General features: G+C 41.5%; 2 protein-coding genes across 2 annotated transcripts in view; both read left to right on the top strand.

The window, feature by feature from the left end:
* Positions 1-3,026: 3,026 nt before the first annotated feature.
* Positions 3,027-25,734, top strand: LOC311612009 (uncharacterized protein). Its single transcript, XM_084864697.1, has 3 exons — positions 3,027-3,461; positions 23,217-23,397; positions 24,743-25,734. The coding sequence occupies exons 1-3, from the start codon at positions 3,042-3,044 to the stop codon at positions 25,207-25,209; spliced, it is 1,068 nt and encodes a 355-aa protein (XP_084720823.1). The 5' UTR covers positions 3,027-3,041; the 3' UTR covers positions 25,210-25,734.
* LOC311610941 (ribonuclease 4-like) overlaps positions 15,565-25,799 on the top strand; it is a 34,309-nt gene continuing 24,074 nt past the window's right edge. Inside the window, exon 1 of the mRNA XM_084862551.1 lies at positions 15,565-15,744. The gene's annotated coding sequence lies outside the window, so the exon portion shown is untranslated. The remainder of the gene's footprint in view (positions 15,745-25,799) is intronic.

The following is a 25,799-nucleotide window of genomic DNA, read 5'->3' on the forward strand; positions in this document are numbered from 1 at the left end:
CATTATTATGGTACTCCACAATAATTTTTAAAATCTGTAATACCTGACTATTTAGTCAGGAGCACTGACTCTTTTCTCTTAGATTGTCAAATTAAAAAATGACAACCAACACAATAGCTGCCTGGTGTGAATGAATCAAAATTATACCTATTTATTTTGTCAGATTGACAAATGATATATTTTTTGGTGTGCTACAGAATTTAATAATTATTTAGTTTATGTGTGCCATGAAATGAAAGAGGTTGAAAATCACTGCTCTAGTGAGTCAGCCCTGCCTCAATGCCATGGTCAAGGAGAATCACAGTTCATGAGTTCATGCCAATCGCAGGAGTGACCATCAGATGGCAGCATCTAGCTAGTTGGTGTTAGTGAGCGATTCCCACTTCCACTCTTACCTTATTCCACCCCTGATTAAACTCTGTTGCTAGAGAGAAGCAACTCTGAACACAAATGTTTTGAATATCCTGAATATTTGGGGAGTGGAAAGAGAGAGGCAACAGAAGATGTGGAAAAAGCACTGATTTTAGAGTCAGATAGTTCTGGGTGTCGTTCTCTAGTCCGTCAACAGAAGCAATGTTCTGACACTATATGGCAATGCTTCCTTTGTTGTGTCTCTGAAGGTTTTTGTTTTGTGTTTGTGTTGTTTTTAAACTCCATTAAACATATGTTTATTTTCCACTGCCAAAAGCGCCAACAAAAGGATTCTGCAAGTAGAGACAACAGAAAACTAGCAACAGCTATTGACAAGACAGACATAGCATCAAGGATACATGCATGATGATGGAGTATATCACCAGGGCCTAGTTTTTGGTTGTGCATAGCAGCAAGGAAAAAAGACAGTCTAAGTTCTCTTTTGTGGCAATTGTGCTATTGAGATTTATTTTTTAAAGTTCTTTTGCCAGTCAACTCCACAAACCATTTTGTTTCATTCGTTCACTAGTTCCCTCATTTTGTTTCTTAGTTCACTCAACCAATATTTACTATCTTCAGAGCACTTTGGTGGGATACTCTGTTTTTTACTTTTTTTTAATAGGATTATCAAGATTTCCAAAAAAACTTGATATAATATCATTAAAAGAATGCCAACTGGGTGAATAAAGTGAAGGAATTAAGAAGTACAAATGGCAGGTTTAAAAATAGCCAAGTCAGCATAGGAAATACAGTCATGAGGATGCCAAGTCAGCATAGGAAATACAGTCAATAATCCTATCTAATAAAAGAGTAATATGCAAATTGATCAGACCTCCACGACAATCACAAGCAATGCCTACCAACCAATCAGAAGCAAATATGCAAATTAACCCAAACTAGATGGCTATGGCCCCAGAGAAAGCAGGAGGCTTGAGTTTCCCCAGCAATAGATGAAGCAAAGCTTTCTGCCTTCCCTGGTCTACCTTGGCCTCCCCTTAAGGCTACAAAGTTTCAATTATAGAAGATAAATAAATTCCAGATACCATGACCTCTATTTGGGTTGCCAGGAGGTATGGCTGGCCTGCAAACCACCACAGGCCCCTTGCCCAGGCCTCCCCATACCCCAAGGGAACTCCCGCCCTGATTCAGGGCGCCCTTCAGGGCAAACCAGCTGGCTCTCACCTGTGCACCAGGCCTCTATTGTATTTAATCATATCTAATAAAAGAATAATATGCAATTAACCATCACTCCAAAACACAAGATGGCTGCCCCTATGTGGTCAAAAATGACTGCCCCCATGTGGACACTTGATAGTTGCCACAAGATGGCCAGCAGGGGAGGGCATTTGAAAGGGACCAGGTCTGCAAGGGAGAGCAGTTGTGCATGATCAGGCCAGTATGGGAGGGCCGTTGGGAGGGACCAGACCTAAAAGGGAGGGCAGTTGGGGGCGATCAAACCTGCAGAGAAGGGCAATTAGGGGTGACCAGGCCTGCAGAGGAGGGAAGTTGTGGGAAACCGAGCCTGCAGGGAAGGACAGTTGTGGGGGACCCAGGCCTGCAGGGGAAAGAAGTTGGGTGGAACCAGGCCTGCAGGGGAGGGCAGTTAGGGGAGACCAGGCCTGCAGGGGAGGGCAGTCAGGGGTGACCAGGTCTGCAGGGGAGAGAAGTTAGGGGCAAACAGGCTGGCAGGGGCATGGATAAGAGATGATCAGGCTAATAGGCAGAAGCAGTTAGGGGCAATCAGGAAGGCAGGCAGGCAAGCAGTTGTAAGCCAGCAGTCCTGCATTGTGAGAGGGATGTCCGACTGCCTGTTTAGGCCCAACCCTACCTGGATCGGGCCTAAACAGGGAGTCAGACATCCCTTGAGGGGTCCCAGATTGGAGAGGGTGCAGGCTGGGCTGAGAGACACACACACCCGTGCACCAATTTCATGCACCAGGCCTCTAGTGTTGTAATAATGATGTATGGTGTCAGATGGGTGCAAGATTTATGTGGTGATCACTTCTTAAGCTATATAAATCAGTATACATGTAGTACAGTATGTCCACTGTTATTTTTTTTAATTTAATAAAGGAATAGACACATGAGAGGGAAGGCTAACTCTAAAGGTTACTCTATCCTTTTTTCCTACACCTTCCTTAATCCCAAGATTTCAGGAATTAAAATTAGTTCACAAACTCTCTATCTATCCAAATCCTGTCTATCCAAATCTTTGGGAATCAGCCTTCAGGGAACTGAACACTCTCCAAAGATCACATGACTAGAGTATTTCCTCAAGAGACAGACAACTCCAGTGTCATTTAGATCTGCCTTTCACATCCTGACCATACAGGACATATACACCTAGGCTTCTACCTGTTCAGTCTCTGCCCTGAGTCATTGTACTGGCTACATCCCTGTCACTCTATAAGAGAAAAAAGCTTTTGCTTTCAGAGATCATGTTTGCAAAATTTTTACTTTTTGGGAAGCAGTGATGAGAAAAGTTGTGAGCAGAGAGATGAGGAGGAAAGAGTAGAATATGGAGTTGAGGAAATATCAACTTGCCATTCTCACCACCTCTCTCTGGTGCCCATTTGTTACCTTCTTTTCTCCTTCCTCTTGGTTTCTCTCCAGGTACCTCCAAGGTAGTGATGGCTCTCCAGAAGACCCTTTCATTGCTTCTGCTCTTGTTGGTGACCCTGCTGGGGCTGGGGCTGGTGCAGCCCTCCTATGGGGAGACCCCACATGAAAAATTTCAGCGGCAACATGTGGACTCTAAAGGGTCAGGTGGCACCGACTTGTACTGCAACACAATGATGGAAAAACAGGGAATGACGAGGCCTACATGCAAGAAATTCAACACCTTCATCCATGCAGACCTCGGGGCCATTAACAACATCTGCAAGAACCCCGATATCCGGTGCAAGAATGGCAAGATGAACTGCCATAAGGGTGGAATGAGAGTCACAGACTGCAAGCTTACTGGAGGTTCCCCAGGAAATTGCAGATATCAGGGCAGGAGCAGCTCTAGGGATGTTATCATCGCCTGTAATGGTAAACCCCTGGTGCCTGTGCACATTGACGGATAGATGCTATCCTGAAGCAGTTATGGCCCTGTGGTTGACCTTTTACTTACTCCTTCACTATCAATGAGTAATGCATTTGACTATGTCTACTTCTTTTTCTCTATACAATCCATTCTGTTAAATGTATCAAAGAGAAATGGAGACATAAATGTATAATGCAACTGGGCTTTCTTGAATAAAATTTTCTATAAACTCTTCTGCTTCCTTTCATAATACTGGTCAGCTTAGCTCTCTCAAATCCTATCCTCTGGAATTTTGTCATTATATGTATGATATAGCATTTCACACATTTTAAGGTATTTCCATTTCAGTTATCTAATTTTAATACCACCGCACCCCTGTGATGTTCATGTTGCTACAAAAGGGGCCCAAAGTTAAAGGATTTGCTAAAGGATTTGCTAAAGATATGGGAAAGTTGATACAAAAAAATCCATTAAAAAAATCCATTTCAACTGGCTACTAATCCAAGGCTTTGCCTACTTTATGACAGGGAGTGCTTTAAAAGTAACTGCTTTTTAATATTCTCAAAAGTCAGCTGTTGGGGCAAGCATTAAACATTTAGAAATATGAACTGGAAAAATGAGAGCCCTGTCTGTATAATTTGGCAACCTTGTTATGTTCGTCTCTAATAAGATTAAGAAATCATACAGGAACTTGCGTTTTCTCTTCACACACTTTTGAATCGTAGTAGTAAGTCAGAATATTAACAATGTATTAGATCATTAAGACAAACTCTCTCTTCCTGACTGGAAAGATTTTTCATGTTCTCTTTATAATAAAGAACTCAAACTACAGATATCTGATAAGATGGTGCTATGGTTCTTGTGTGGGATTTCTTTTCTTTTATCTTCTTTTAATTCTTTTCTAGTTTATAAACATGAACAAACAGCTTCATACCTTCATAAACTGGTCCATGATTAAAACCTATTGGATCAATGACCATGACCCAGAAATATTTGTGTCATTGACTAAAGACAATTCTTACACCCTTCCCTTTTCCCTTTGATTATTTAGAAACAAATTGGAGAACAGAGATGTATGAAGACACTAGCATCTAAAAATGGAAGTATGTATGTGAGTGTGTGTGTGTGTGTGTGTGCACATGAAAGGACTAAACTGAAAATATTTGAATTAAAGCAAATATACATTGTTTATGTTTAAGGTGTGCAACATTATTCAGTATACTAGTACATATGCATTGTGGAAGAATCACTACAATCAAGGGAATTCACCGATCTGTAATTTTACATAAATACCGAAAGTGACCCCATTTTGGATTGCTTCCTACTCCATTCTTTTCAACACTACTGAACATCATAGCTTAGCCACCTGTTCCTTCTGACTACATGTAGCTTTCACACCATTGTAAAGTTAAAAAAAAATCCTAGGCATGAAAATCCTATATAATAAAAGAGTAGTATGCAAATTGTCCCCTGGACCGGGAGTTCGATCAGGGGTAGGGCCAGGTGGGGCAAGGGAAGGAGGCCCTGGCCTGCAGCAGCATGCGGCTGGGGGAAGGAAGGGAGTACCTGTTCGGTAATCGGCAGCCGGCAGCTGATAACAAACATACCCGTGCACAGATTTGGTGACCTAGACCTCTATTTCATAAATAAAATTGTGGATTATTTTTGCTAATCTATGTCACCAAACTAAAACTTAACAACTAACCAAATTTCACCTTCTTCCATGGGTGAAAATTTAAACCAATCAATTTAGAATTACCTGATCAGCACTGGTGAGGTAAAATGGCTGATAAGACCCTCTGCCTTCCCCTAAATGAAGGTGTCCTTGCTTAAAATAATTCAGTCTTGCTGAAACCGGTTTGACTCAGTGGATAGAGTGTTGGCCTGCAGACTGAAGGGTCCCAGGTTCAATTCTGGTCAAGAGCATGTACCTTGGTTGCAGGCACATCCCCAGTGGGGAGTGTGCAAGAGACAGCTGATAGATGATTCTCTCTCATCGATGTTTCTAACTCTCTATCCCTCTCTCTTCCTCCCTGTAAAAAAAATCAATAAAATATGTTAAAAAATAATAATAACTCAGTCTTTTAACTACGTAGTCCCACCCTTTTTCTGCTTGTAAAAACCCTCCATTTTGTACAACTCACCAAAGTGCCTTTCTGGTTGCCAGATGGCATGCTGCCCAATTCCTGAATTGCTTAATAAAGCCAATTAGATCTTCAAACTTACTTGACTGAATTTTGTTCTTTAGCTCCTATCTCCAGGGCCTTGTCATTCCTTTTTACCCAGAATACTCTCTTTGATGTATGACCCCTTTGCTCCAGGCTCTTCATTTTACCTCATTTTATTTTTGGTATTTATGGGATTTGTCCCCAAGAAAGTGTTGAAATGCCTCCATTAGTGCCACTGTCTGATCTTTAAGAGATGCACTTTCATTTTGTACCTGAAGCTGTGAAATGCTTGCTTTGTCTGACTATCTTAATTCTAACCTGTATTTCTCCCATGGCCTTCAGGCTAATAATCCCCACTTACAGATATGTTAATTAACTGGAGGAATTCAGTTTAAAGCTTGAGTTTTTATGAGAGCAGCCACTTGTCAGATGGAGCCTTTACCAAAGAAGTAAAAAATATATACAAAGTAATGACAGTTTATCAAAGTTTTACAAGAGTCTCCTGACTAGATCAGTTCAGCTGGGAGTCAAAGGACAGATGGGAACAATAGGATTTAATTTTTTTTTGCTTTGTTGTATCCCTGTAATGCCTAACTGTCTAAGACCCTCACCAACCTCAACATTCTTTCATTCATTGACATAAAGACATCTTAATTCTGGGTTTTCTTAATACAGATTTTTTTAAGCTATAAGGTGTTAAGTCTGTTCAAATAATTGAATCAAGCCCCCTCTTCCCCTTACCCCCCCCCCCACTCCGGAATTGACCTTTAGACTACTTTACAACCAATATTCTTTTTGCTGACCTGTTCGGTAAGACACTTGCTAAGACAACTTTCCTCTTGTTAAAACCATTATCTTTCTCCTCAGGACCCACCCAGAGAATTCTCTCCCAGAAAAGCTCACCTAGAGTTCTTCAAAATTTCTGACTCCCTGTCCCTGGGTAATGATGCCATTTTGAGGCTGAGCCCACCTGGTTTTCCAGATGACTTAATAAATTCATAATTCTTTACCCCTTTGGCCTCGTGTGCTCCTCCTTTGGTGACCCTAACATAAGGCACCTTCTCCCACCCCCACCTCCTGAGATACCAATCAGGAGCCGAAAACCAGGATTCCAGGCTTTATTAGGGGAAAAAGACCTGCCGGGCTGTCTAGCAAGGGAAGAACAGCAACCCGTGCAGAAGCGTACACACCTTTTGAGGGGAAGAACGGGAAGGAATGAGGGCTTAGAATACTCAGCACATGCTGATTGGTGGCTTAATGTATGGTCCATATAGGAACAAGGGCTTAGGGTATTTGGCAGGTGTTGATAGGTGGTTAAATGTATTGTCCGTATAAAGTACATGGTTAGTCAGGTGTTTCCAGGCTGCAGATTATGTCATATTTTACCCATCTGTTGAGGGAAGGGAGGATCTATCACCTCCCATCTTCTTGAACTGGATCTATTTGCTTATTTCAAACTCTGATATTTTAAATATTGGCCTTTATTTTTTCTAGGTAGGATCAGCATCAGAAATCATGAATTGTGCATGTGGAGAGCTGTCCCACATTCATGATCAAATCCCCAAAACAATATTAAAGTGCTTTCTGGCATGAGTGAATAGATTCAGAGCCCCTAGTGATCCCACTTGCTCTGTGAGGTCTGATTCAGACTACGAGGGCAAGCGTGGGGATTGGGAGTAGGTCTTCATTTCAAAGAGAGAAAGTTCAACACACAAATACTGATGAGGCAGCTCTTGGAAAGAAGGAATCTGATACTGTTAATTGATGGACTCATTTTATTTATTTATTTATTTTTATTTTTTAAAATTCTTTATTTTTGAATGTATTACATGTGTCTCCCCCAACCCCCCATTGTTAAGAACTCATTTTAATTGTGGATGTAATACAGGAATGGGGAACTATTGACCACTAGAAATGAAGAAAGAATTTACCAAAGAGAGAGACATGAGAGAATTGGCAGGCCAGAAGAGCAGAAGACAGTATAATTTTGTTGATATGTAAACAGAGAACTACAGCAGATGTTAAACCATGATCTTTGAGTTGGGCTAAAAATAAATAAATAAATAAATAAATAAATAAATAAATAAATAAATTCAGAGCCAAGAAACTCCAGTACAAGCAAAAATTTATTTAGAAAGTCACAGGGGTAAAGGAAGTGAGCCAAGGAAGAAGTGAGCCAGCTAGACTGCATGGACTCAGAAAGCAAGTTACAGAGGCAAAGAAGGGCCCTTGCTATTAAGAAAAAGAAAACAAAGATAATGCACTGGAGGGAAGAAATGGGGAAGGAAAGGCTTGGGTATGCTATAGAAAGAGAGTGCACCTGAGTAAAGAAGGGAATAGGGAAAGGTTTAGTTGAGAGATGAGAGAGAGAGAGAGAGAGAGAGAGAGAGAGAGAGAAGAGAGAGAGAGAGAGAGAGAGAGAGAGAGAGAGAGAGAGAGAGAGAGAGTGAGAGTGTTCTGGTCCTTCATATCTAGTTTGACCCAAACTCTCTCTATGGTTAACAAATCCAAGCCTTTGTTCATAAGATTTTTCATGCAGGTCAGAACCCCAATGTTCTGGGGGCTTAATGCTTAAAAGAATGGTCATGAAACAGCTTGTATGGGAGTTGTATGATGCTATTCTCTGGCCCCCTTGTTCCTCCTCTAATGGCATCTCCCCCATGATGAATAAGATGCCAAGGGGGATAAAAGGTTAGAGGAGAATCTGAACTTCCTGACCAGAGATATGAAAGGTCATGAGGTTTATATGCATGCCTCCTTGCATTGAAATCTAATCTGGCAGGAGTTCCCTCTCTCTGAAAATGGTTCTCACCTTTTCAGAAAGTATCATCCCTAATGCCTCTCTGCTTTTCTGGTATTCTACTTTTGTTCTTTTTCCCAGTTTATCCCTCGCAGAGGATCTAGAAAAGCAGACCTCAGCAGTGCTATGGTTGTGTTACATGAGCAGGAGAGAGTATCCCACTGTCAGCAAGCATGTGTGTGAGCATAAGTGTTGGTACAGGACACCCAGCCCCCTCCCCCAGCTGGGAAACCAGCCTCTGTCAGCAAGTCATGAAGTGACTGTGGGCAAACCATGTGACTTCTCTGAGCCTTTGAATTGTTTTCTAAGAAAACATTTTATTTCTGAGAAATGAATGCGTGAAGAAAGATGATTTCTAAGATTGCACTCAGTTAAAATAATTTTTCAGTGTTTTCTGTTTCTAAAGATCTTCCTCATAATACTTCCTACAAAGAAAGATTGAATCTCAATATAAGGTCTATTTCCATAGTTTTCAAAGAGCCAAAGTTACTTTTGTGGCAGTATTCACCAATTAATTGCCTTCAGTTTAAATAAAAAAACATTCATTCACACAAAAAGGAAGAGAAAACTTCTTATTTACCCGCACTCCCACCTTCCTGATTTCCTGTCAAAATGCCAGCAAAAGATGAATTTTTATCCCCAAATGAAATTTGTATATTTTCTTTTTTTTAAAAAAATATGTTGTATTGATTTTTTTTTTTTTTGATTTTTTTTTCAGAGAGGAAGGGAGAGAGATAGAGAGCTAGAAATGTCGATGAGAGAGAAACATCGACCAGCTGCCTCTTGCACACCCCCTACCGGGGATGTGCCTGCAACCAATGTACATGCCCTTGACCCGAATCGAACCTGGGACCTATCAGTCCGCAGACTGACGCTCTACCACTGAGTCAAACCAGCTTCGGCTATATTTTCATATTAAATAAAATGCACAAACTCCTATCTTGTAATTTAAAGAAATTAAATGTCTTCAGATAAAAGTTTAAAGCTTTAATTGTATAGCTGAGGTGGCACAAAAATAAGCATTGCTATTAAATACACTAATTTATTTTTTTCAAATTTAATAAATCTTTATTGCTCAGATTATTTCTCCTTCCCTCTCACCCCCAATTGCTTTCTTCCACCCGGTTCCCACTCCACTCTCTTCCCTTCCCTTCCCACCCCATTGTCCTCATTCATAGGTGTACGATTTTAATCCAGTCTCTTCCTGCACCCCCACACCCATTTCCCCCTGATAATTATCAATCCACTCCCTTTCTTTGCCCCTGATTCTACCCTGTTTCCACAAAAATAAGACAGTGTCTTATGTTAATTTTTGCTCCCAAAGATGCGCTAGGTCTTATTTTCAGGGGATGTCTTATTTTTCCATGAAGAAGAATACAGTACACATTTATTGTTAAATGAAAATAAAGGATATTTAGTACCTGTATACGGTATGGTAGTATGGTAGTTGTCAACACAAACCAGATAAACTGAATCCTACAGTATCAAGAATTTACTCATTTATTCAATGTCATCATCTTCTGGAACATCATCATAACAATCCAATTCCTGAGTTTCCTGGTGAATTTCTTGTGACTCCATTTCTTTCAGAATCAGTGGACCAAATCTCTCATGTTTAGCAATAGCACTGTCTTTAAATGAGTATTTCTTGTCAAGGTAGCCTGCTTGCAGTGTATTTGCAATGCAACTGTCAGTGATTTTCTCCCATGAATTCTTCACCCAAGTCACAACTTCTTGCAGTTTAGGTTTCACAAAGTTTCCACGTTGATTTCTCTCCATTCTATTTTCAATGTAGTCATTAATTTCCATTCACAAATTGTCTTTGAATGGCTTGTTTATTGCAATATAAGAGTCTGGAGATAGGCCGTCATTCCTGTGGGAATCATTATCTGATCTATTTTTCTTTCGTGAAGAAATGTCTTCATGTCTTTAGTGTGGTGAGTGCTGGCTGCATCCCAGACTAGCAGACCTCTTTGGCTCCCTCGCATAACAAGCAGCAGCATTAAATCGACCCACTTCCTTATAACTGCTTGTGTGGCCCAGGCTTTTTCAGTTTCAAGAATGAAAACACCCAAAACACGTTCAATATTTTCCTTCTTGCCCTTAGAAATGATTAAAGGTGAGATTTTAGTGCCATCCAGACGAATTGCCGAAATACAGGAAACACGTGAACCTTCGTAAGCAGTGGAGGGAATGTACACTAAGGAGGCACCCCACTGTTCAATTGTTGTTTGAGATGATTGGCCCATAAACACTGCAGTTTCATCCATAGCAATCATGTCGGAAAGATTGTATTTAGAGAAGTCAGCATCATCAATAAAGGACTTGAATGCAATTACTCGCTTAATAACTTGAGTATCTTCCAACCTAAACAATGTTGTAGATCTTAAAGACAGTTCACTTCGCTGAAGGAAATTATCCAGCCAGTGTTGTGATGCTTTAAAGTCTTCGGGGGCTATGTCTAACTGTGGTGCCATTGTAAGGGCAAATTCTTGAATCTGAGTCCTATTCACAACCAAAGCCTTTGCTCTCCTGTCAACAACCCATTCACAGATCAGGTCTTCCAGCTTGGAAAATAATGGTTGCCCACCTGTTTCACACTTGCACTTTTTAGCATTTCCTTTGTCCACTTGTTCAATGAGGTTACCATACTCTGCTCGCCATTTTCGGACCAATCGGATACTCAACATCTCTTTGCAGAAAGCAGTAAGATTTTGGCCCCAAGAGTCTTCCACGCTTCTTTTCTTGTACTCCACAGAGCAGCTTTTTCTTTTTGCGCTCATTTCTAGGGGTTAAAAAAAAAAAGGAATTGGGGTATCAAGGTAGGGGGAGGGGGATCACTTAAAATGACACAGGGGGAATCAGAAGGGGGAATCAAAATGGCACAGGAGAATCAGAGGGGGATTACCATTTTAATAACCCCTTTTGATCCTCCTGTGTCATTTTGATTGCCCCCTCTGATCCTTCTGTGTCATTTTAAGTGATCCCCTCCCCCCACCCCTGTGCCACTGAACACCTTCACCAGACATCCCCCCTACCCTTTTATCAGACATTTACTCCCTGGGGCCTGCCTGGGGACTGTCACTGGGCTTGCTTGGTCCTGGATCTGGGCTGGAGCAGGGTCTGCCACTGACTGAGAACCTTCAGTCATCATGAGGGCGGCCGCGAGCATCAGGTAGTGTCACCATAGACAGACCAGCACTCACCACCTTCGCCGCATCCCGTCAGCTCTAATCCTTCTGTTCTTCTACACGCATCTGAGAAAGTCTCCTCCTCTCTCCCGCCCTGTGCTCACCACTCACTCTGACTTCCGCTCCACCTCCACACAGCAGTGATGTCAGGACTCTGAATAACATCACTGGTTGCTAGATGCCAGTTGGGGCGGCCCTAGAGACCAGTTTACGGTAAATTAATTTTGATTCTGAGACAGAGCCTAGGGGGACCTTATTTTCAGAGGGATGCCTTATATTTCACTCAGAAGGAAACCTGTAAGTAGGTCTTATTTTCTGAGGATGTTTTATTTTCTGGAAACACGGTATTATATTCATCAGTTTATTCTGTTCCTCAGATTTTTAATTCACTTGATTTTTAGATTCACTTGTTGATATATATGTATTTGTTGTTCATAATTTTTATCTTTTTTTTCCTTCTTCTTCCTCTTCTTAAAGAATACCTTTCAGCATTTCATATAATACTGGATTGGTGGTGATGAACTCCGTTAGCTTTTTCTTATCTGTGAAGCTCTTTATCTGCCCTTCAATTCTGAATGATAACTTTGCTGGATACAGTAATCTTGTTTGTAGGTTCTTGCTATTCATCGCTTTGAATATTTCTTGCCATTCCCTTCTGGCCTGCATAGTTTCTGTTGAGAAATCAACTGATAGTCGTATGGGTGCTCCATTTCTAGGTAACTATTTTTCTCTTGCTGCTTGTAAGATTCTCTCTTGGTCTTTTGCCCTTGGCATTTTAATTATGATGTGTCTGGGTGTGGTCCTCTTTGGATTCCTTTTGTTTGGAGTTCTGTGCTCTTCCTGTACTTGTAAGTCTATTTCTTTCACCAGGTGGGGGAAATTTTCTGATATTTTTTCTTCAAATAGGTTTTCAGTAGCTTGCTCTCTCTCTTCTTCTGGCTTCTCCATAATTCTGATGTTGGTACGCTTGAAGTTGTCCCAGAGGCTCCTTACACTACCTTCAACTTTCTGAATTCTCTTCTCTTCTTGCTTCTCCAAAGGAGTGTCCTTTGCCTCTTTGTATTCCAACTCTTTGACTTGATTCTTGTGTTCCTCTAGTCTGCCATTTGATCTCTGTATAATAGTTTTTATTTCAGTCAGTGTATGTTTAATTTCTAGTTAGTCCTTTTTCATATCCTCCAGGGTCTCATTAAATTTATCGACCTTTTCTAGGAAATTCTTGAGAAAACCTTATAACCGTGGTTTTGAATTCTACATCCAGTCTTTTATTCTCCTCCATTTCTTTTGTTTTAGGTCTATTTCCTTATCTTGGCATTTTCGCTGCTTCCCTGAGTTGATAGGATGGCTTTGTGTGTTTGGTGTCCTGTATGGCCCGGTGACCCAGCCTCCCCAGTTACCTGAGGTAGACATTCTTGGTGCTCCCCTTTGTGGACTGTGTGTACAGTCTTGTTGTAGTTAAGCCTTGATTGTTGTTGGTATCATTGGGAGGAATTGACTTCCAGATCAATTAGATGTGAGTATCAGCTATGTCTACTCCAGGATACTTTCTGTATTGGAAAGTATCCTGTCTTATAGGATCATACTTGCAAAATTGCAAAAGCCTCTTTGCTCAGCTTGGATGGGGCAGAGTCTCAGAGCTGAGCAGACAGTCTTGGCTTTCTGTCAGCCCTGCCCTTGTGCACGTGCCTCAGACCTCTGCCTTCTGGAGCTCCCCTGAGTTTCCACCTGACAGTCCAGATTCCCATTGTAAAAGCGTGGGTGCCCCAAGGGCTCACCCGGAATTGGGTTGGGTCTCTGTAGTCTGGAGCTTCCGACTCCTTCCACTATGGAGCAGCTGCAGCAATCCAGGGTCAGACTCACACACTGCGGCTCCAGCTCCTCCGATCTCCCAGTCTGGTCAGACCTCTCTGCATGCACTCACTCACACACTGTGGTTCCTGGCTCCCCTGAGTCTCCCAATCTCCAAGTCTCTGGGTGCCTTTCTCTACAGTCCAGATTCCAACCGTATGAGCCTGGGTCCATGGGGTTTTAGCCAAGGTTGAGGTTTAGTGCCGTCAGAATTGGAATTCAGTGCAGCCAGGGCCTTCCTTTCCCCTCCTGTCAGCCAGGCACTCGATCGCCCTTCCTCTCTGCATTCACATCTCCCTACCTCAGCACTTTGTGGCTCCCCTGATCAGTGAGCCTCTCTCCTTCTTTCTAGTTGTAGATTTCCCACTCCGCCAGCTTTCCTGTGGTTTTGGATGTTGTCCATTCTGTCTTTTAGTTGTTGTTTTAAAATTGTTGTACGAGGTGGCAACTTAGGTGCTTACCTAGGCCGCCATATTCCCCTTCCAATACACTAATTTATTATATGTTGATTTCTATAATGAGAAAAAACCATGGCAGCCTGTCTACACCTCCATCATCAGTTCGTTGAGTCAATGAAAAGTTAAGGAATACAATCTTATCAGAGATCCATAAATTAGAGATAAACTGAGAAATAGAGTTCATAGAACTAAAGACTCTTATTAATTAATTTTGGGAACAATTCAATAGAAAGTAATTATTCAATTAGAAAAGTTTCAGTATATATTTCTCTAAGTTACCAAGTGGGTGGTAAATATTGAGAAAGACACAAAATAATAAAATTCTTGATAAACAGAAAGAAGTTACTTGTATTTTCATGACCTATAAAAACATTGATGTTTTAGCGCATAATTCTCCACACTTTTATCTATGCTATGTATATGTTTTTATAAAATATAGGAAATTGTAATATATATATATATATAGCTTCTGGTTCTGCTTTTTCTCTTAAAATGCATCTGGGCTCCTGTTAAATTTTAGTTTCTTAACCTAGACAATCCTGCTAGTGGTTCTCAACCCGTGGGTCATGACTGTAGAGTCTAACACCATCAGAAAACACAGATATTTACATTATGATTCATTAACAGTAGCAAAATTACAGTTATGAAGTAGCAACGAAAATAATTTTATGGCTAGAGGTCACCACAACATGAGAAACTGTATTAAAGGGTCGTGGCATTAAAAAGGGTTGAGAATCACTGACCTAGATAATAGTGCACAAAGATATGTTCACTTTGGATTATTTTATTGAGTTTTATACTTAATTTTGTTCATTTTCTGCTTGTATGTTACATTATATTAGGGGTGTCGAACTCAATCAGAGAAGGGGCCAAAATCTAAAATCCAGCCTAAATCGCGGGCCGAATGGTTTACTGAACAGTCATAAACTGACAATGTCATAAACTGACAGCGGAGTGCAGTGATGACAGCGCGGTGCGGGCCACATTGCGAGGCCTGGCCGGCTGGATTTGGCCCGCGGGCCTTGTGTTTGACACATGTGCATTATATATAACAGGTTCCCTGGCAAACAGTCATTGACAAAAACATTTGCATTCAGCAAGTTTACTGGGAAGTGGGCTTGGGATCAATACCTATAGATGGGTCCAAAGGGAACCTAAGTGTGGGTCAGTGCTTAACTGGGTACTTTAGTGTAGGTTGTATAATTCCTGCTTTGGGTACGAGAGGTTCTGGGTTCAAATCCCAGACTAGCCCAGCTTTTAAAACTTGTTTTTCCTTCTTCAGGAGCTTCTGAGAAAAGTTCTGTTCCCTGCCAAAGTTCTCCTGTGCCAAACTGTCCTGCAAAGGAGAGGTGCACTGAACGCGAAACAGAAGCGTGCTGGTGACTTGCATTGGAGACGAAATTGCCTGGCTTCCTGAGTTCTGGGGGCCTCTTTGTTCCTGGGAGCAGCAGCCCCTCACCCTTCAGGCTTCTGCAGGCAGGGTGGGTGTCCCATCCTGCAGTCCTAGCTGGCAGCATCTTCCCTGACCCTGTGTCTCCAATGCAGATCTGCAGGGATGCTCCAGGGCTGGGCAGGGACTCTCCCACTGCCCTTGGGCGGGGGCTGCTGTGGCACCACCTCGGGAGGCGGGGCCGGGACGCTTGGGGTTTTCCCAGAGAAACTGGGTGTGGTACCAACTACCCAAAAGCTCGCCCGCAGGATATCTCCTACACACAGCACCCCAGTCCCGTTAGTGTACACACACGCACGCGGACCCGGTGCAGATCTAAAGCAGGAGTCAGAACAGCACCTTCCTGATTTCTAACAGCTCCCCGTTTTCTTACAAAGGAGGAAGAAACAGGTGAGAAACCAAACTTCTCTTTCTAAGCCCTGCCCTTTTCTGCAGCTTTGTCCCCAGACCAAGATGGGTTCAATTTCTGTTCCTCCTCCTGCTTGGTGTCCTAACTTTACCAGGCGCTTTGGCCGGGGTAGTCCCTTCTTATCGGAGGTAACTGGACAGGAGTTTGTGGGACCAGACTGGGAGCTGAGGAAAGGGAAGGAGGCAAAAGGGCAGCTTTGTAGTTAGCGGTGCTGCATTCCCACCCCATGTTCACTTTCCGCAGCTGGGCAGAGATGGCCCAGCCAATGCCTGCAGCCTAGCAGGTAGGACTCCACGGGACCAGGGATTCTTTGCTTGCTACTAGCTTGATGGCCAGATTTATGGCGCAGAACTTGTTCAGTTCTTGCCAGTGGAAAGGACATTTGATGCTTTCATTTTCTGTTTGCTCGCCTCTGTCTCCTCACCCTTAACCCACGCACAGCCAACGTGGTGAAATTTTTGGGAACTCTGCCAACTGCCTCCTCTTTCAGCTTTCTTACTGCACCATTGGGATCCTCAGCCTTCTTACTGGGAGACAGCACACCCACAACACGTGGGTGTGATATGACATCTCTGTTTCCAAAGGACAGTAAAAACAGTCTCAGGGCCATTGTGGGGGTTTAGGGAAATCTTCATTTAGCCAAAACCTTCCCTTTCTGTCATTAAGAACCTTATAACCAAATCATTAATGCAATCACTAGAAACCCAAGTGACATAATTATCTGAACAGCAGGTGGCCAACCTCCCAGAAGCAGCCTGGGGTATTCATAGAGCTGCTTAAACTGCACAGCTACCAACTTTTAAGTTCAAGCTGTCAGAACATTTTTAAATATATTTGTGTGTGTGTTTTTTTATTGGCAATTGTTTCCCATCTATTACAATTGCTGGCAAAGATATAGTGTTTATTAATCATACATTATAATTTCCTGTTCTATTTTGAAACACAATTGGATAACCACTTTAATAAAATTGTAAAACTTTCTTCTAAAAAAACCTCATTTTCTGTTTCCTCATAACCTCATGTACCAAGCTGAAAATAAAACCATTAGAATGAAAGCAACCATTCACCTTTCACCTACTCTGCACTGTCAGCTGTGTTGGCAGGTTGTGGCTTTCCCCAAGGTTTACAGTGACATCCTCCAGGCAGAGAAGGGACTTGGCTGTGTTCAGAGGCTGGAGGCTGCTCCCGCCATCACTGCCAAACTAAACCCAGAGGCTTATCTGTCTGTATGAGCTGGGCTGGACTGGTGTTTCAGGCCATGGGACAGTTTGTGTGTGAAGGTGACATTGGAGTGGAGTGCCTTGTCTCTGTTGTTAGGGGATTCATCAGAGAAGGCTTGTGTTGATCAAGCCGTCTTGTCCCCAAAGGCTGAGGGAGGTGGCTGCTGCCTCAGTCTCCTGGGACTGCTGAGGCCCTCAGGGTGTTGGAATGGGCCTGGCAGCCATCTTCCCTAATGAGTGACTGCTTGATAACTTTTTAGAACTCACTTCTCAGTGTCTCTTGAATAAGTGATATGTGATTAATTTAAATTAGGTCCCACTCCCAAAGGGCTTGTCTGCCCACAAAGGACAGTGAGGATTTGGACACTCTGCCAGGTGCCAGCAGAGGCCCCACTCTGAGGACCCCATATCCTGTTACCTCTCTTTGCTCCTAAAAGACATCAACTTTGAATAAGAGACATCAAAAAACATTTAAGAAAAAGGAAAATAACTTTCAAGTTCAAACTGTCAGAACATTTTAAAACTATATGAATACTAGTGGCTTGATGCACAGGGGTATGTGTCCCTCAGGTCAGCCTGCACCCTCTCCAATCCAGTAAGGTCAGGCCTAAACAGGACATCCCTCTCACAATCCAGGACTGCTAGGCTCCCAACTGCTCGCCTGCCTCCTGCCTTCCTGATTGCCCCTAACTGCTTCTGCCTGTCAGCTTGATCACCCCCTAACATCCCTTGCCAGCCTGATTGATGCCTAACTGCTCCCCTGTCAGCCTGTTTGCCCCTAACTGACCTCCCCTGCAGGCCTTGTCAACCCTAAATGCCCTCCTCTGCAGTCCTGATCACCCCAACCATCTCCATCTGCCATCCTGGTCACCCCTAACTTCCCCCCCCTCATGCTGTCCTAGTTATCCCAAAATGAAACCCCTGTAAGCCTGATCGCCCCACACAGCCTGCTGTTCAGTTGTTATGTGGAGGCCTTCCAGACAATTTGCATATTCCTCTATTATTAGTATAGATACTATTTCTAGCCACTTAGCTATTTTAATAAAACATTTTTCCCCCCTTTTAAAGCCTCTGGGGCCAACCTATGAATTAAGAAGAAAATGAACCAGATTCTAAAGTTTAAAATGAAAGCAGATTTCTTTTGGGATTGTCTATATGTGTGTGGATGAAGGGAGATTAGTGAGACTGGGAGCAAGTGGAGGTTTAGGAGGGATTTCTGAATTGTGATAAAATCCCCAAAGTCCTGGGGAAGCCATTTGCTGAAGGGCATCTGGATGCCCCCAGGGAACAGGCATTAAATGTGGCAGAGCAAGGAAAGAAACAAAAACTATGGTTTTAATTCTGTTTTTTTCTAATCTTCCCTCCTAATTTTTTCCTTTAAAAAGTTTTGATTGCTCTTTAAGAGCCAAGTGGAGCATAACCAAGATCAAAAGAAGGTACACTGCCAGGATGAAGGCAAGAAAGAAGGAAAAGAGATAAAGGCAGGAGTATGCATTGGGCTTTATGCTTTCACTTTGAGGGGTATTGCCCTAGAATTTATAAAAGTGTGAAGCTACATGTATGGAAATTATAAGAATAGTTACTCATCAAAGACTGTCAAATTAACTCCCTGGTATGTAAAATTGGATGGATCTCTTGAATACAAAACATTGCCTGTGGAGAGAGGAAGAGAATATTCATTCTTGTGAAGATTAAAAGCTGGGTTTGAGACAGATGATAAAGTTAGTCTGAAGAACAGTGGGAACATATTTCACTGGGAAAAAACAAAAAAAAACAAAAAACAAAACAAAACAAAAAAACTGACTGACAGTTAAGTGCTTGAATATGGAAGGTTTTGTGTGAGTAAGTTTGACTACCAGATGTGAGGTTCTAAACCCTAGGCCTAGGCAGATTCACTTCAGCAGCACAAATAATCTGTCTCATACCTGTTTTCTCCCAAATTGATTTTACATCTTCGGTAATATTCAATTAGAATTTGATAACTATTCAATTAGAATTGAATATTTGAGTGAGCAAGTTGTGAGTGGGAGAGCAAATAATTAGAAACTGGTAGCCATGGTGTGTACTGGCTGGGCTTTGGTTTCTGGATGTATTAGGGATTCAAGATTACAATAATCCTGAGTAAAATTTAGCTAAGTTTTTACAAAATTCATGTGCAAATTCTGCAAATTAGAAGCAAAGATTTTCCTTTACCTCTCCAGACTGGGATGGGAGGCCTTCAATCTCCAACCAGCAATTTGCTTGTTAGGATATGAAGCTTCTGTGTGGCATCACTCCAAGGCCATAATTAGAAGTGGTGTGGCCTTGGCTTATTTGCTGAGCCTTAAAAAATGATACACCTTGCCCAGCTGGCATGGTTGAGTGGTTGAGAGTTGAACTATGAACCAGGAGGTGAAGTTCGATTCCTAGTCAGGGCACATGCCCAGGTTGTGGGCTCCATCCCCAGTGTGGGGTGCCCAACTGACCAATGATGCTATCTCATCATTGATGTTTCTATCTCTATTTGTCTCCCCCTTCCTCTCTGAAATCAATAAACAAAACAAAAAAGAAAAAAAGAAAAAAAGAAAGAAATGACTCAATTCTCAGTGAGATTGAGTGTCATGTCTTCTTGTCATCTATTTCTTTCAAAAGATGCCTTCTGCTACCAATTGAACTTATACAAACTTGTTTCTGTAATTCTACAAGACTTTTGCCAGTAATACAAGAAAAGATTCTCTTATGCTTAAAGAGAACCATGGAATTTCATATTTTAGAGTTAGCAACTCTCTCATTCTATAGATGAACAAATTTAAGCCTTGAGAGGAAAATGACGGCAATCACTAAAAAAAAAAAAAAAAAAAAAAAAAAAAAAAATATTGAGGGTCTACTGTGAAGCAGGCACTGTGATTTAAGGTGAATGCATGGGCTCTGTCCTCCTGTAGAGTGTACACCAGTAGGAAACACTGACAAGGAGACAGGTGATTGGCTAAAAGGTTGGAAATGGCACCCCTGGAAATTGGCAATAGGTATATCTTTACTTTGTGATATCCTTGTGGACAGATCTTGAGCTTTATGTCTTTTACTTTGACATTTGTATCTAATGGGGTATCCTTTGTCTCAATATCTAAGCACAGACTGTTTGGACAGACTCTAGACAGTCCCAGAAGTTCAGACACCCTTCTATGAAAGACAATATCCCCAAAACCTGTAGAGCATTTGCACCTCCCTCAAGGACCCCTGGTCTACATTGCAGCATGGAGAACATTGGCAATATTTCTATCCACCACTGCCACCTAATGGCTCTTTTGGCTACTACAGCTCTGGTTCTACTTCCTGATTTTCAACTCTGGGTTTCTGGCCCCAGACAGAGAGGTGTTGACTTGGTGACCCTAAGGTCTTGTTCCATCTTGGGAGCCTGAGATTCTATAATTGTCTTTGGCATTAGAAGGCAATATTTGTTTATTGAAGAGCAAGAAACTTAAATGAATCCAAATTAATAAACCATTGATGAGGTCTTCCACAAAATTAGAAAAAGAAAGCACTCCCAGAAGACTAAAAACCTTGGCAAATAGGGATCATATAGGCCAGCAGCTGTGTTGAAGCAGTGGCCATGTATGAATACTTGTTATTCTTTTAGGGCTGGTGCTTCTATCTTCAGTCATGAACCACATTTTTGTTCAAGTCCCAAGAACATGCTTTCACTTGATTCTATCATAAATTGTAATTAATGGAAATTTAATGTTCTTAATGGAAATTTTTTCAGCAGTTCTTTATTTCAATGTTGAGGAACGACCAAAAATTTTCTTCAACCTTGTGCCAAATTTGTGTATCATTATTACGAATCAGACAAGGTATATCAATGCCAAATGATGATGAAACTAGTGTTCACTTTGTTCTCTCACATGCCTTTCCATGAAACCATCAGAAACCTGGATTTCCTGGTCTTTCTAGATTTTACAGACATACTTCAAGGGTTGTTTAGTAATACTACAGGCTTAGTGCTAGAACCTGTGACATCTTTAAGGGTATAAAAATACTTGACATGAAAATAATGTTTATTGACTTAGAAAAGTACAAGATAAAAACTTCTAATTAATTTAATGTCTGAAAATGTACCATTTGTTTTCTTTTAATTTAGGATTTATATGAATTACATCACATTTAAGAATAACTTGAAGGACAAATTTTTCCCCCAATGTATGAATTTCTTATTAAGTGTGATGGTTGCTAAGAAATCATAGCCAGTCTTAAAGTAAATAAGTTGCTCATTCACAAATAATTTGAATACAAAATTATATAAATCAGTTTCAGATTTTTGTGAAAAGTCACTTTTATTATTGGATGTGGGAACACACATATATTTGATATAAGTGGGGGAAGATATGATGGTTTTTAAAGGTTCTGAATGTTCTTTCAATTTTTTTCCAAAGAACTAAAAGTATTGTCAGAAACTACCTACTGCACACACCAAATAGTTTTCATTTCTCAAATCTTCACATTTTTTAATGCATAAAGTTTTAAAAGTTCACAAGAAATTTGTTTTCAATTTTGTTATAATCTATACTTGATTAATTCCATTTTTTATTATCAACCATTGAGATAAACTCATACACAGGAAGAAGCATTCTATTTACTTTATGGGTATGTTTGAGTATCTGTGACACACTGCCCTTGGAAGTGTAAGTTCTACAGTTTAGACTGAAAACTCTTGAGAGATGATGGCAGCAATCCCCTTTTTTCTTATTCTTCATTTGAGGAAGATGTCAAATCATTATAGCAAATTTTAATGACTTTGACTTGAGGAAAAGTTCTGAAGAATTTCTTTGTTGTTGTTGTTTTATGTATATCACACTGGAGGCCCTGTGGATGGGACCAAAACCTGCAGTTGAACACCCCTCATGCAATCTGGGATCTCTGGCTCCTAACCACTTGTCTGTCCACTAGCTTGATTGCCTCCAAACCACTTCCCTGCTAGCCTAATGGCCCCTAACTTCCTTCCCCTACCAGCCTCATGGCCCCCAACTGCCTATCCCTAATTGCCCCTAACCACCCCTGCCTTATCTTTGTCCACACCACCATGGGCTTTGTCTGAAAGGAAGTTGGATGGTAGGAATATGTCCAGTCTACCGGTCTAATTAGCATATTACCCTTTTATTAGTATAGATAGTAACATCATTTTCCTATTGTATTACAGTCTATATACATTTATAAGGGAAACCAGAAAATATTCTCTGGAATAATCCACATTGTTCTGAAGAATAAGCTTGAATTCCTCTTATTCCAGTTTTCTATAGAAGTTGACTAAGTTCCATTTCCAGACATTGCATCGATTCTTCCATGCTACTCTCTGTTTTCTCTAAATAGTACATAATAATTCCACCTTTACCCACATACCACTAATTCTTGGAGAATTAGGTTTGTCTCCTTTTACCTCAGAGCAAAACTGCATTCCTTATAGCTAGCTGATTTATTGACTTGAATACCTGGAATCCTGTCTTTAACAAACCTCTGACTCACCCTTCCTTGAGCTCAGGGTTCCTTAGAAGTTTTTCTTTGACCTAGTCAGTGTGGCTCAGTTGGTTGAGTGTCATCTTATGCACCAAAAGGTTGTCAGATCAAACCCCTGGTGTTGGTTTGATCTCTGGTCTGGGTGTCTATAAGAGGAAACCAATAGATGTTTCTCTCACATCATATTGCTTGCTTTTTCTCTCTATCTCTCTCTTCCCTTCATTCCTTTCTGTCTAAAATCAGTTAAACATACTTTTTAAAGTCCAATTATTATATGTCTCTTATCTTACTGTCTCATCTCAGTGAACTGGAGCTCCTATATTCCTTCCCCATGGAAGCTACATCTCCTTTTAGAGAAGCCTTGGGTATATATTAATGGACTCTGTGTGCCAGCACCTAACACAGTGCCTTGTATCCAGAGGAGCTTATATAATGTTTGCTATATGATTAATTAATAAATGAATTATAATGTGATTGGATATTGCAATGCTATGACTGATAGGAAGGTAAGTACTCAGTGAGGCTTCAGGGGTAGGAAATAATGTTTGGGACAGGGAGTTGTGTTCAGGAAACTTAGATTAATTTTCCAAAGGAATGGATTGACAAAAAATGTGAGACTAGTGAGGAAGAGAAATGAAATATGTAATTTAAGTGACTGAGGATGTCTGACTCACGATGCCCTGTCCTTTTAGCCTAATTTGCCTTTCTAGCCTAATTTGCCCCAGCATACTTTTTTCCGTGGGCAGGAGCCATTGTTAGTAAAGATGATGATGGGCCTGGGTTTGCTATTGCTGGTCTTCATGCTGGGTGTGAGTCTCACCCTGTTGACCCTGGCTCAGTGCGACGATAGGTACAGACACTTTGTGGCCCAGCACTATGTTGCCAATCCAAGTGGCCACAATGGCAGATACTGTGGAACCACAATGAGTAAAGGAGGGCTGACTTCACTCTGCAAAGACACCTGTAACAACATCAAGGTCATCTGTGAAGATGAGAATGGAATGCCTTACAGAAAAAAATTCTGAATAAGCAGGTCTCCTTTCTAGGGCACTACTTGCAGGCAGAAAGAGGGTCCCCCAGTCTCCCTGCTGGTACAGAGCCACATCAGGGTCCAGAGACATTGTTGCTGCCTATGAACATGGCTTGCCTGTCCCTTTGATGAGTCCTTTTACCATTCATTAAAAGCAGGGCACTGGCCCAGAGTTGGCTCTGCTCTCCATTCCTGGCACTTCCCCAACACATTCCAAAAGTGAATGTAGGGTGACTACATTCATTGCCAGGGACCCAGAAAATGAGCTGCCTGAATTTTTTGTTTTCTGTTTTACAATCCTATATAATAAAAGGCTAATATGCAAATTGACCAAACAGCAGAATGATCTATTGCTATGATGTGAACTTACCACCAGGAGGCAGATGCTCAATGCAGAAGCTGTCCCCTGGTGGTCAGTGCACTCCCACAGGGGTTGCACCTCTCAGCCAGAAGCCCTGACCCAGGCTCAGGGCTAGTGAGTGCAGCAGTGGTGGTGGGAGCCTCTCCCTGCTCCGCAACAGCCAGACATGCCCGTTGGTCTCCCAGTCTGTGAGAGAATGCCAGCCAGGCTGAGGGACCCAACTCCAATGCACCATTTTTGTGCACTGGGCCTCTAGTATGTTAATAAATAAAAATATTTCTGAAATCAGTAAGAATCAAAATCTTCTCATCAGTTCTTGGCCTTTTTATTTCCCCCCATTTTCTCTACCCAGCTTCCCCAGAGAGGATGGCTTTTTTGTGAACATAGGAATGTGCTGATCATGGTATTCACAATGGTTCCCTCTCCTGCCTTGAAATGGGCCAAAAGCCTTGCTTTTCTAATACCCAGATTATAGATCAGTGTTCAGGTGTCACCAGGGAGACCCCCAGACTCACTGAAAGTATTTAAAGTTATGGAGGAAGAAATGGAAAGAATAATATGGATGTACACTCAGCACATGAATTTTTATTTCTTGACTTAACCTATTTTAACAACTTGATATCACTATCATTTCCTAAGATAGTAGGAATAAGAGTTTTCCAAATCTCTCCTAATAGAAAATTTGCCTTATTGTAAAATTTCAAAAATCCCTTGGGAAGCAGTGATGAGAAAAGTTATACAGTCCACTCTTTCCTCCCCAGAGAAATTGGGAGGAAAGAGTGGACTACAGAGTTGAGGAAATATCATCTTGCCATTCTCAACATCTCTCTCTGGTGCCCATTTGTTACCTTCTTTTCTCCTTCCCCTTGGTTTCTCTCCAGGCTCCTCCAAGGTAGTGATGGCTCTATCCAAGGTAGTGATGGCTCTCCAACCCTTCTATCGCGAGACCAGGAACGAACGATTCCAGCGACAACATGTGCACCCTGAAGGGACAGGTGGCACCAACTTGTATTGTGACAACATGATGCAAAACCGGGGGATGACTTTGCCTGATTGCAAGAAATTGAACACCTTCATCCATGAAGACATCGGGACCATTAATAAAATCTGCAGCACCCCCAATATCGAGTGCAAGAATCGCGAGATGAACTGCCATGTAGGTGTAGTAAGAGTCACAGAATGTAAAATTAAAAGAAGTTACAAGAATCCCTACTGCCCAGACCAGCGCCCCATATGCAATTATCAGGCCAAGACCAGCACCAGGCCTGTGGTCATTGCCTGTGAGGGTAACCCCCTGGTGCCTGTGCACTTCGACGGGAGTGGTGGTAGCCTACATGATGAGTTTTAAATTACTCCTTGAATAGCAATGTGTAGTGCATTTGAGCTATCTCAGGCTCTGTCTCCTCTGCTTATGTCTACTTATTTTTCTCTATATAATCCATTCAGTTAAATGCATCAATAAGTTAGTGAAAAAGCTGAAGCAAAAATAAATAAATAAATGAATAAATAAATAAATAAATAATCCATTAACACTGGCCACTAATCCAGGACTTTTTTCTACATCATCAAACGGAGTGTTTTGAAAGTAACTGCTTTTTGGTATTCCAGCAGTCAGCTGTTGGGGGAAACATTAAAAATGTGGAAATATGAACTGGGAAAATGAGAGCTCTGACTGTATAATATGGCAACCTTGTTATGTTTGGGTCTAAGATTATGGTACAAGGAACTTTTTCTTTTCTCTTCTTAAACTTCTGAATGACGGTAGCATGTAGGAGCATTAACAATGCACTAGATCATTCAGACTCCCTCTTCCTGATTGGAAAGGTTTTTCACGTTTCCCATGTAATAAAGAACTCAACTATAGATCTGTGAAGATGGTGCTATGGTTCCTGTGTGGGATTTTTATTTTCTTCTTTTTTTATTTTCTAGTTTATAAAC

Source organism: Pipistrellus hanaki (genome assembly GCF_964339955.1).
Source record: "Pipistrellus hanaki genome assembly, chromosome: 1".
NCBI lineage: Eukaryota > Metazoa > Chordata > Mammalia > Chiroptera > Vespertilionidae > Pipistrellus > Pipistrellus hanaki.

Excerpts from the sequence above, each read along its gene's own strand:
- LOC311612009 (XM_084864697.1), top strand. The coding sequence starts at position 3,042 with ATGGCTCTCCAGAAGACCCTTTCATTGCTTCTGCTCTTGTTGGTGACC. Across the intron at positions 3,462-23,216 it reads ATGGTAAACCCCTGGTGCCT|GAGCCATTGTTAGTAAAGAT; the intron begins GTGCACATTGAC and ends TTCCGTGGGCAG. Across the intron at positions 23,398-24,742 it reads ATACTGTGGAACCACAATGA|GCTCCTCCAAGGTAGTGATG; the intron begins GTAAAGGAGGGC and ends GTTTCTCTCCAG.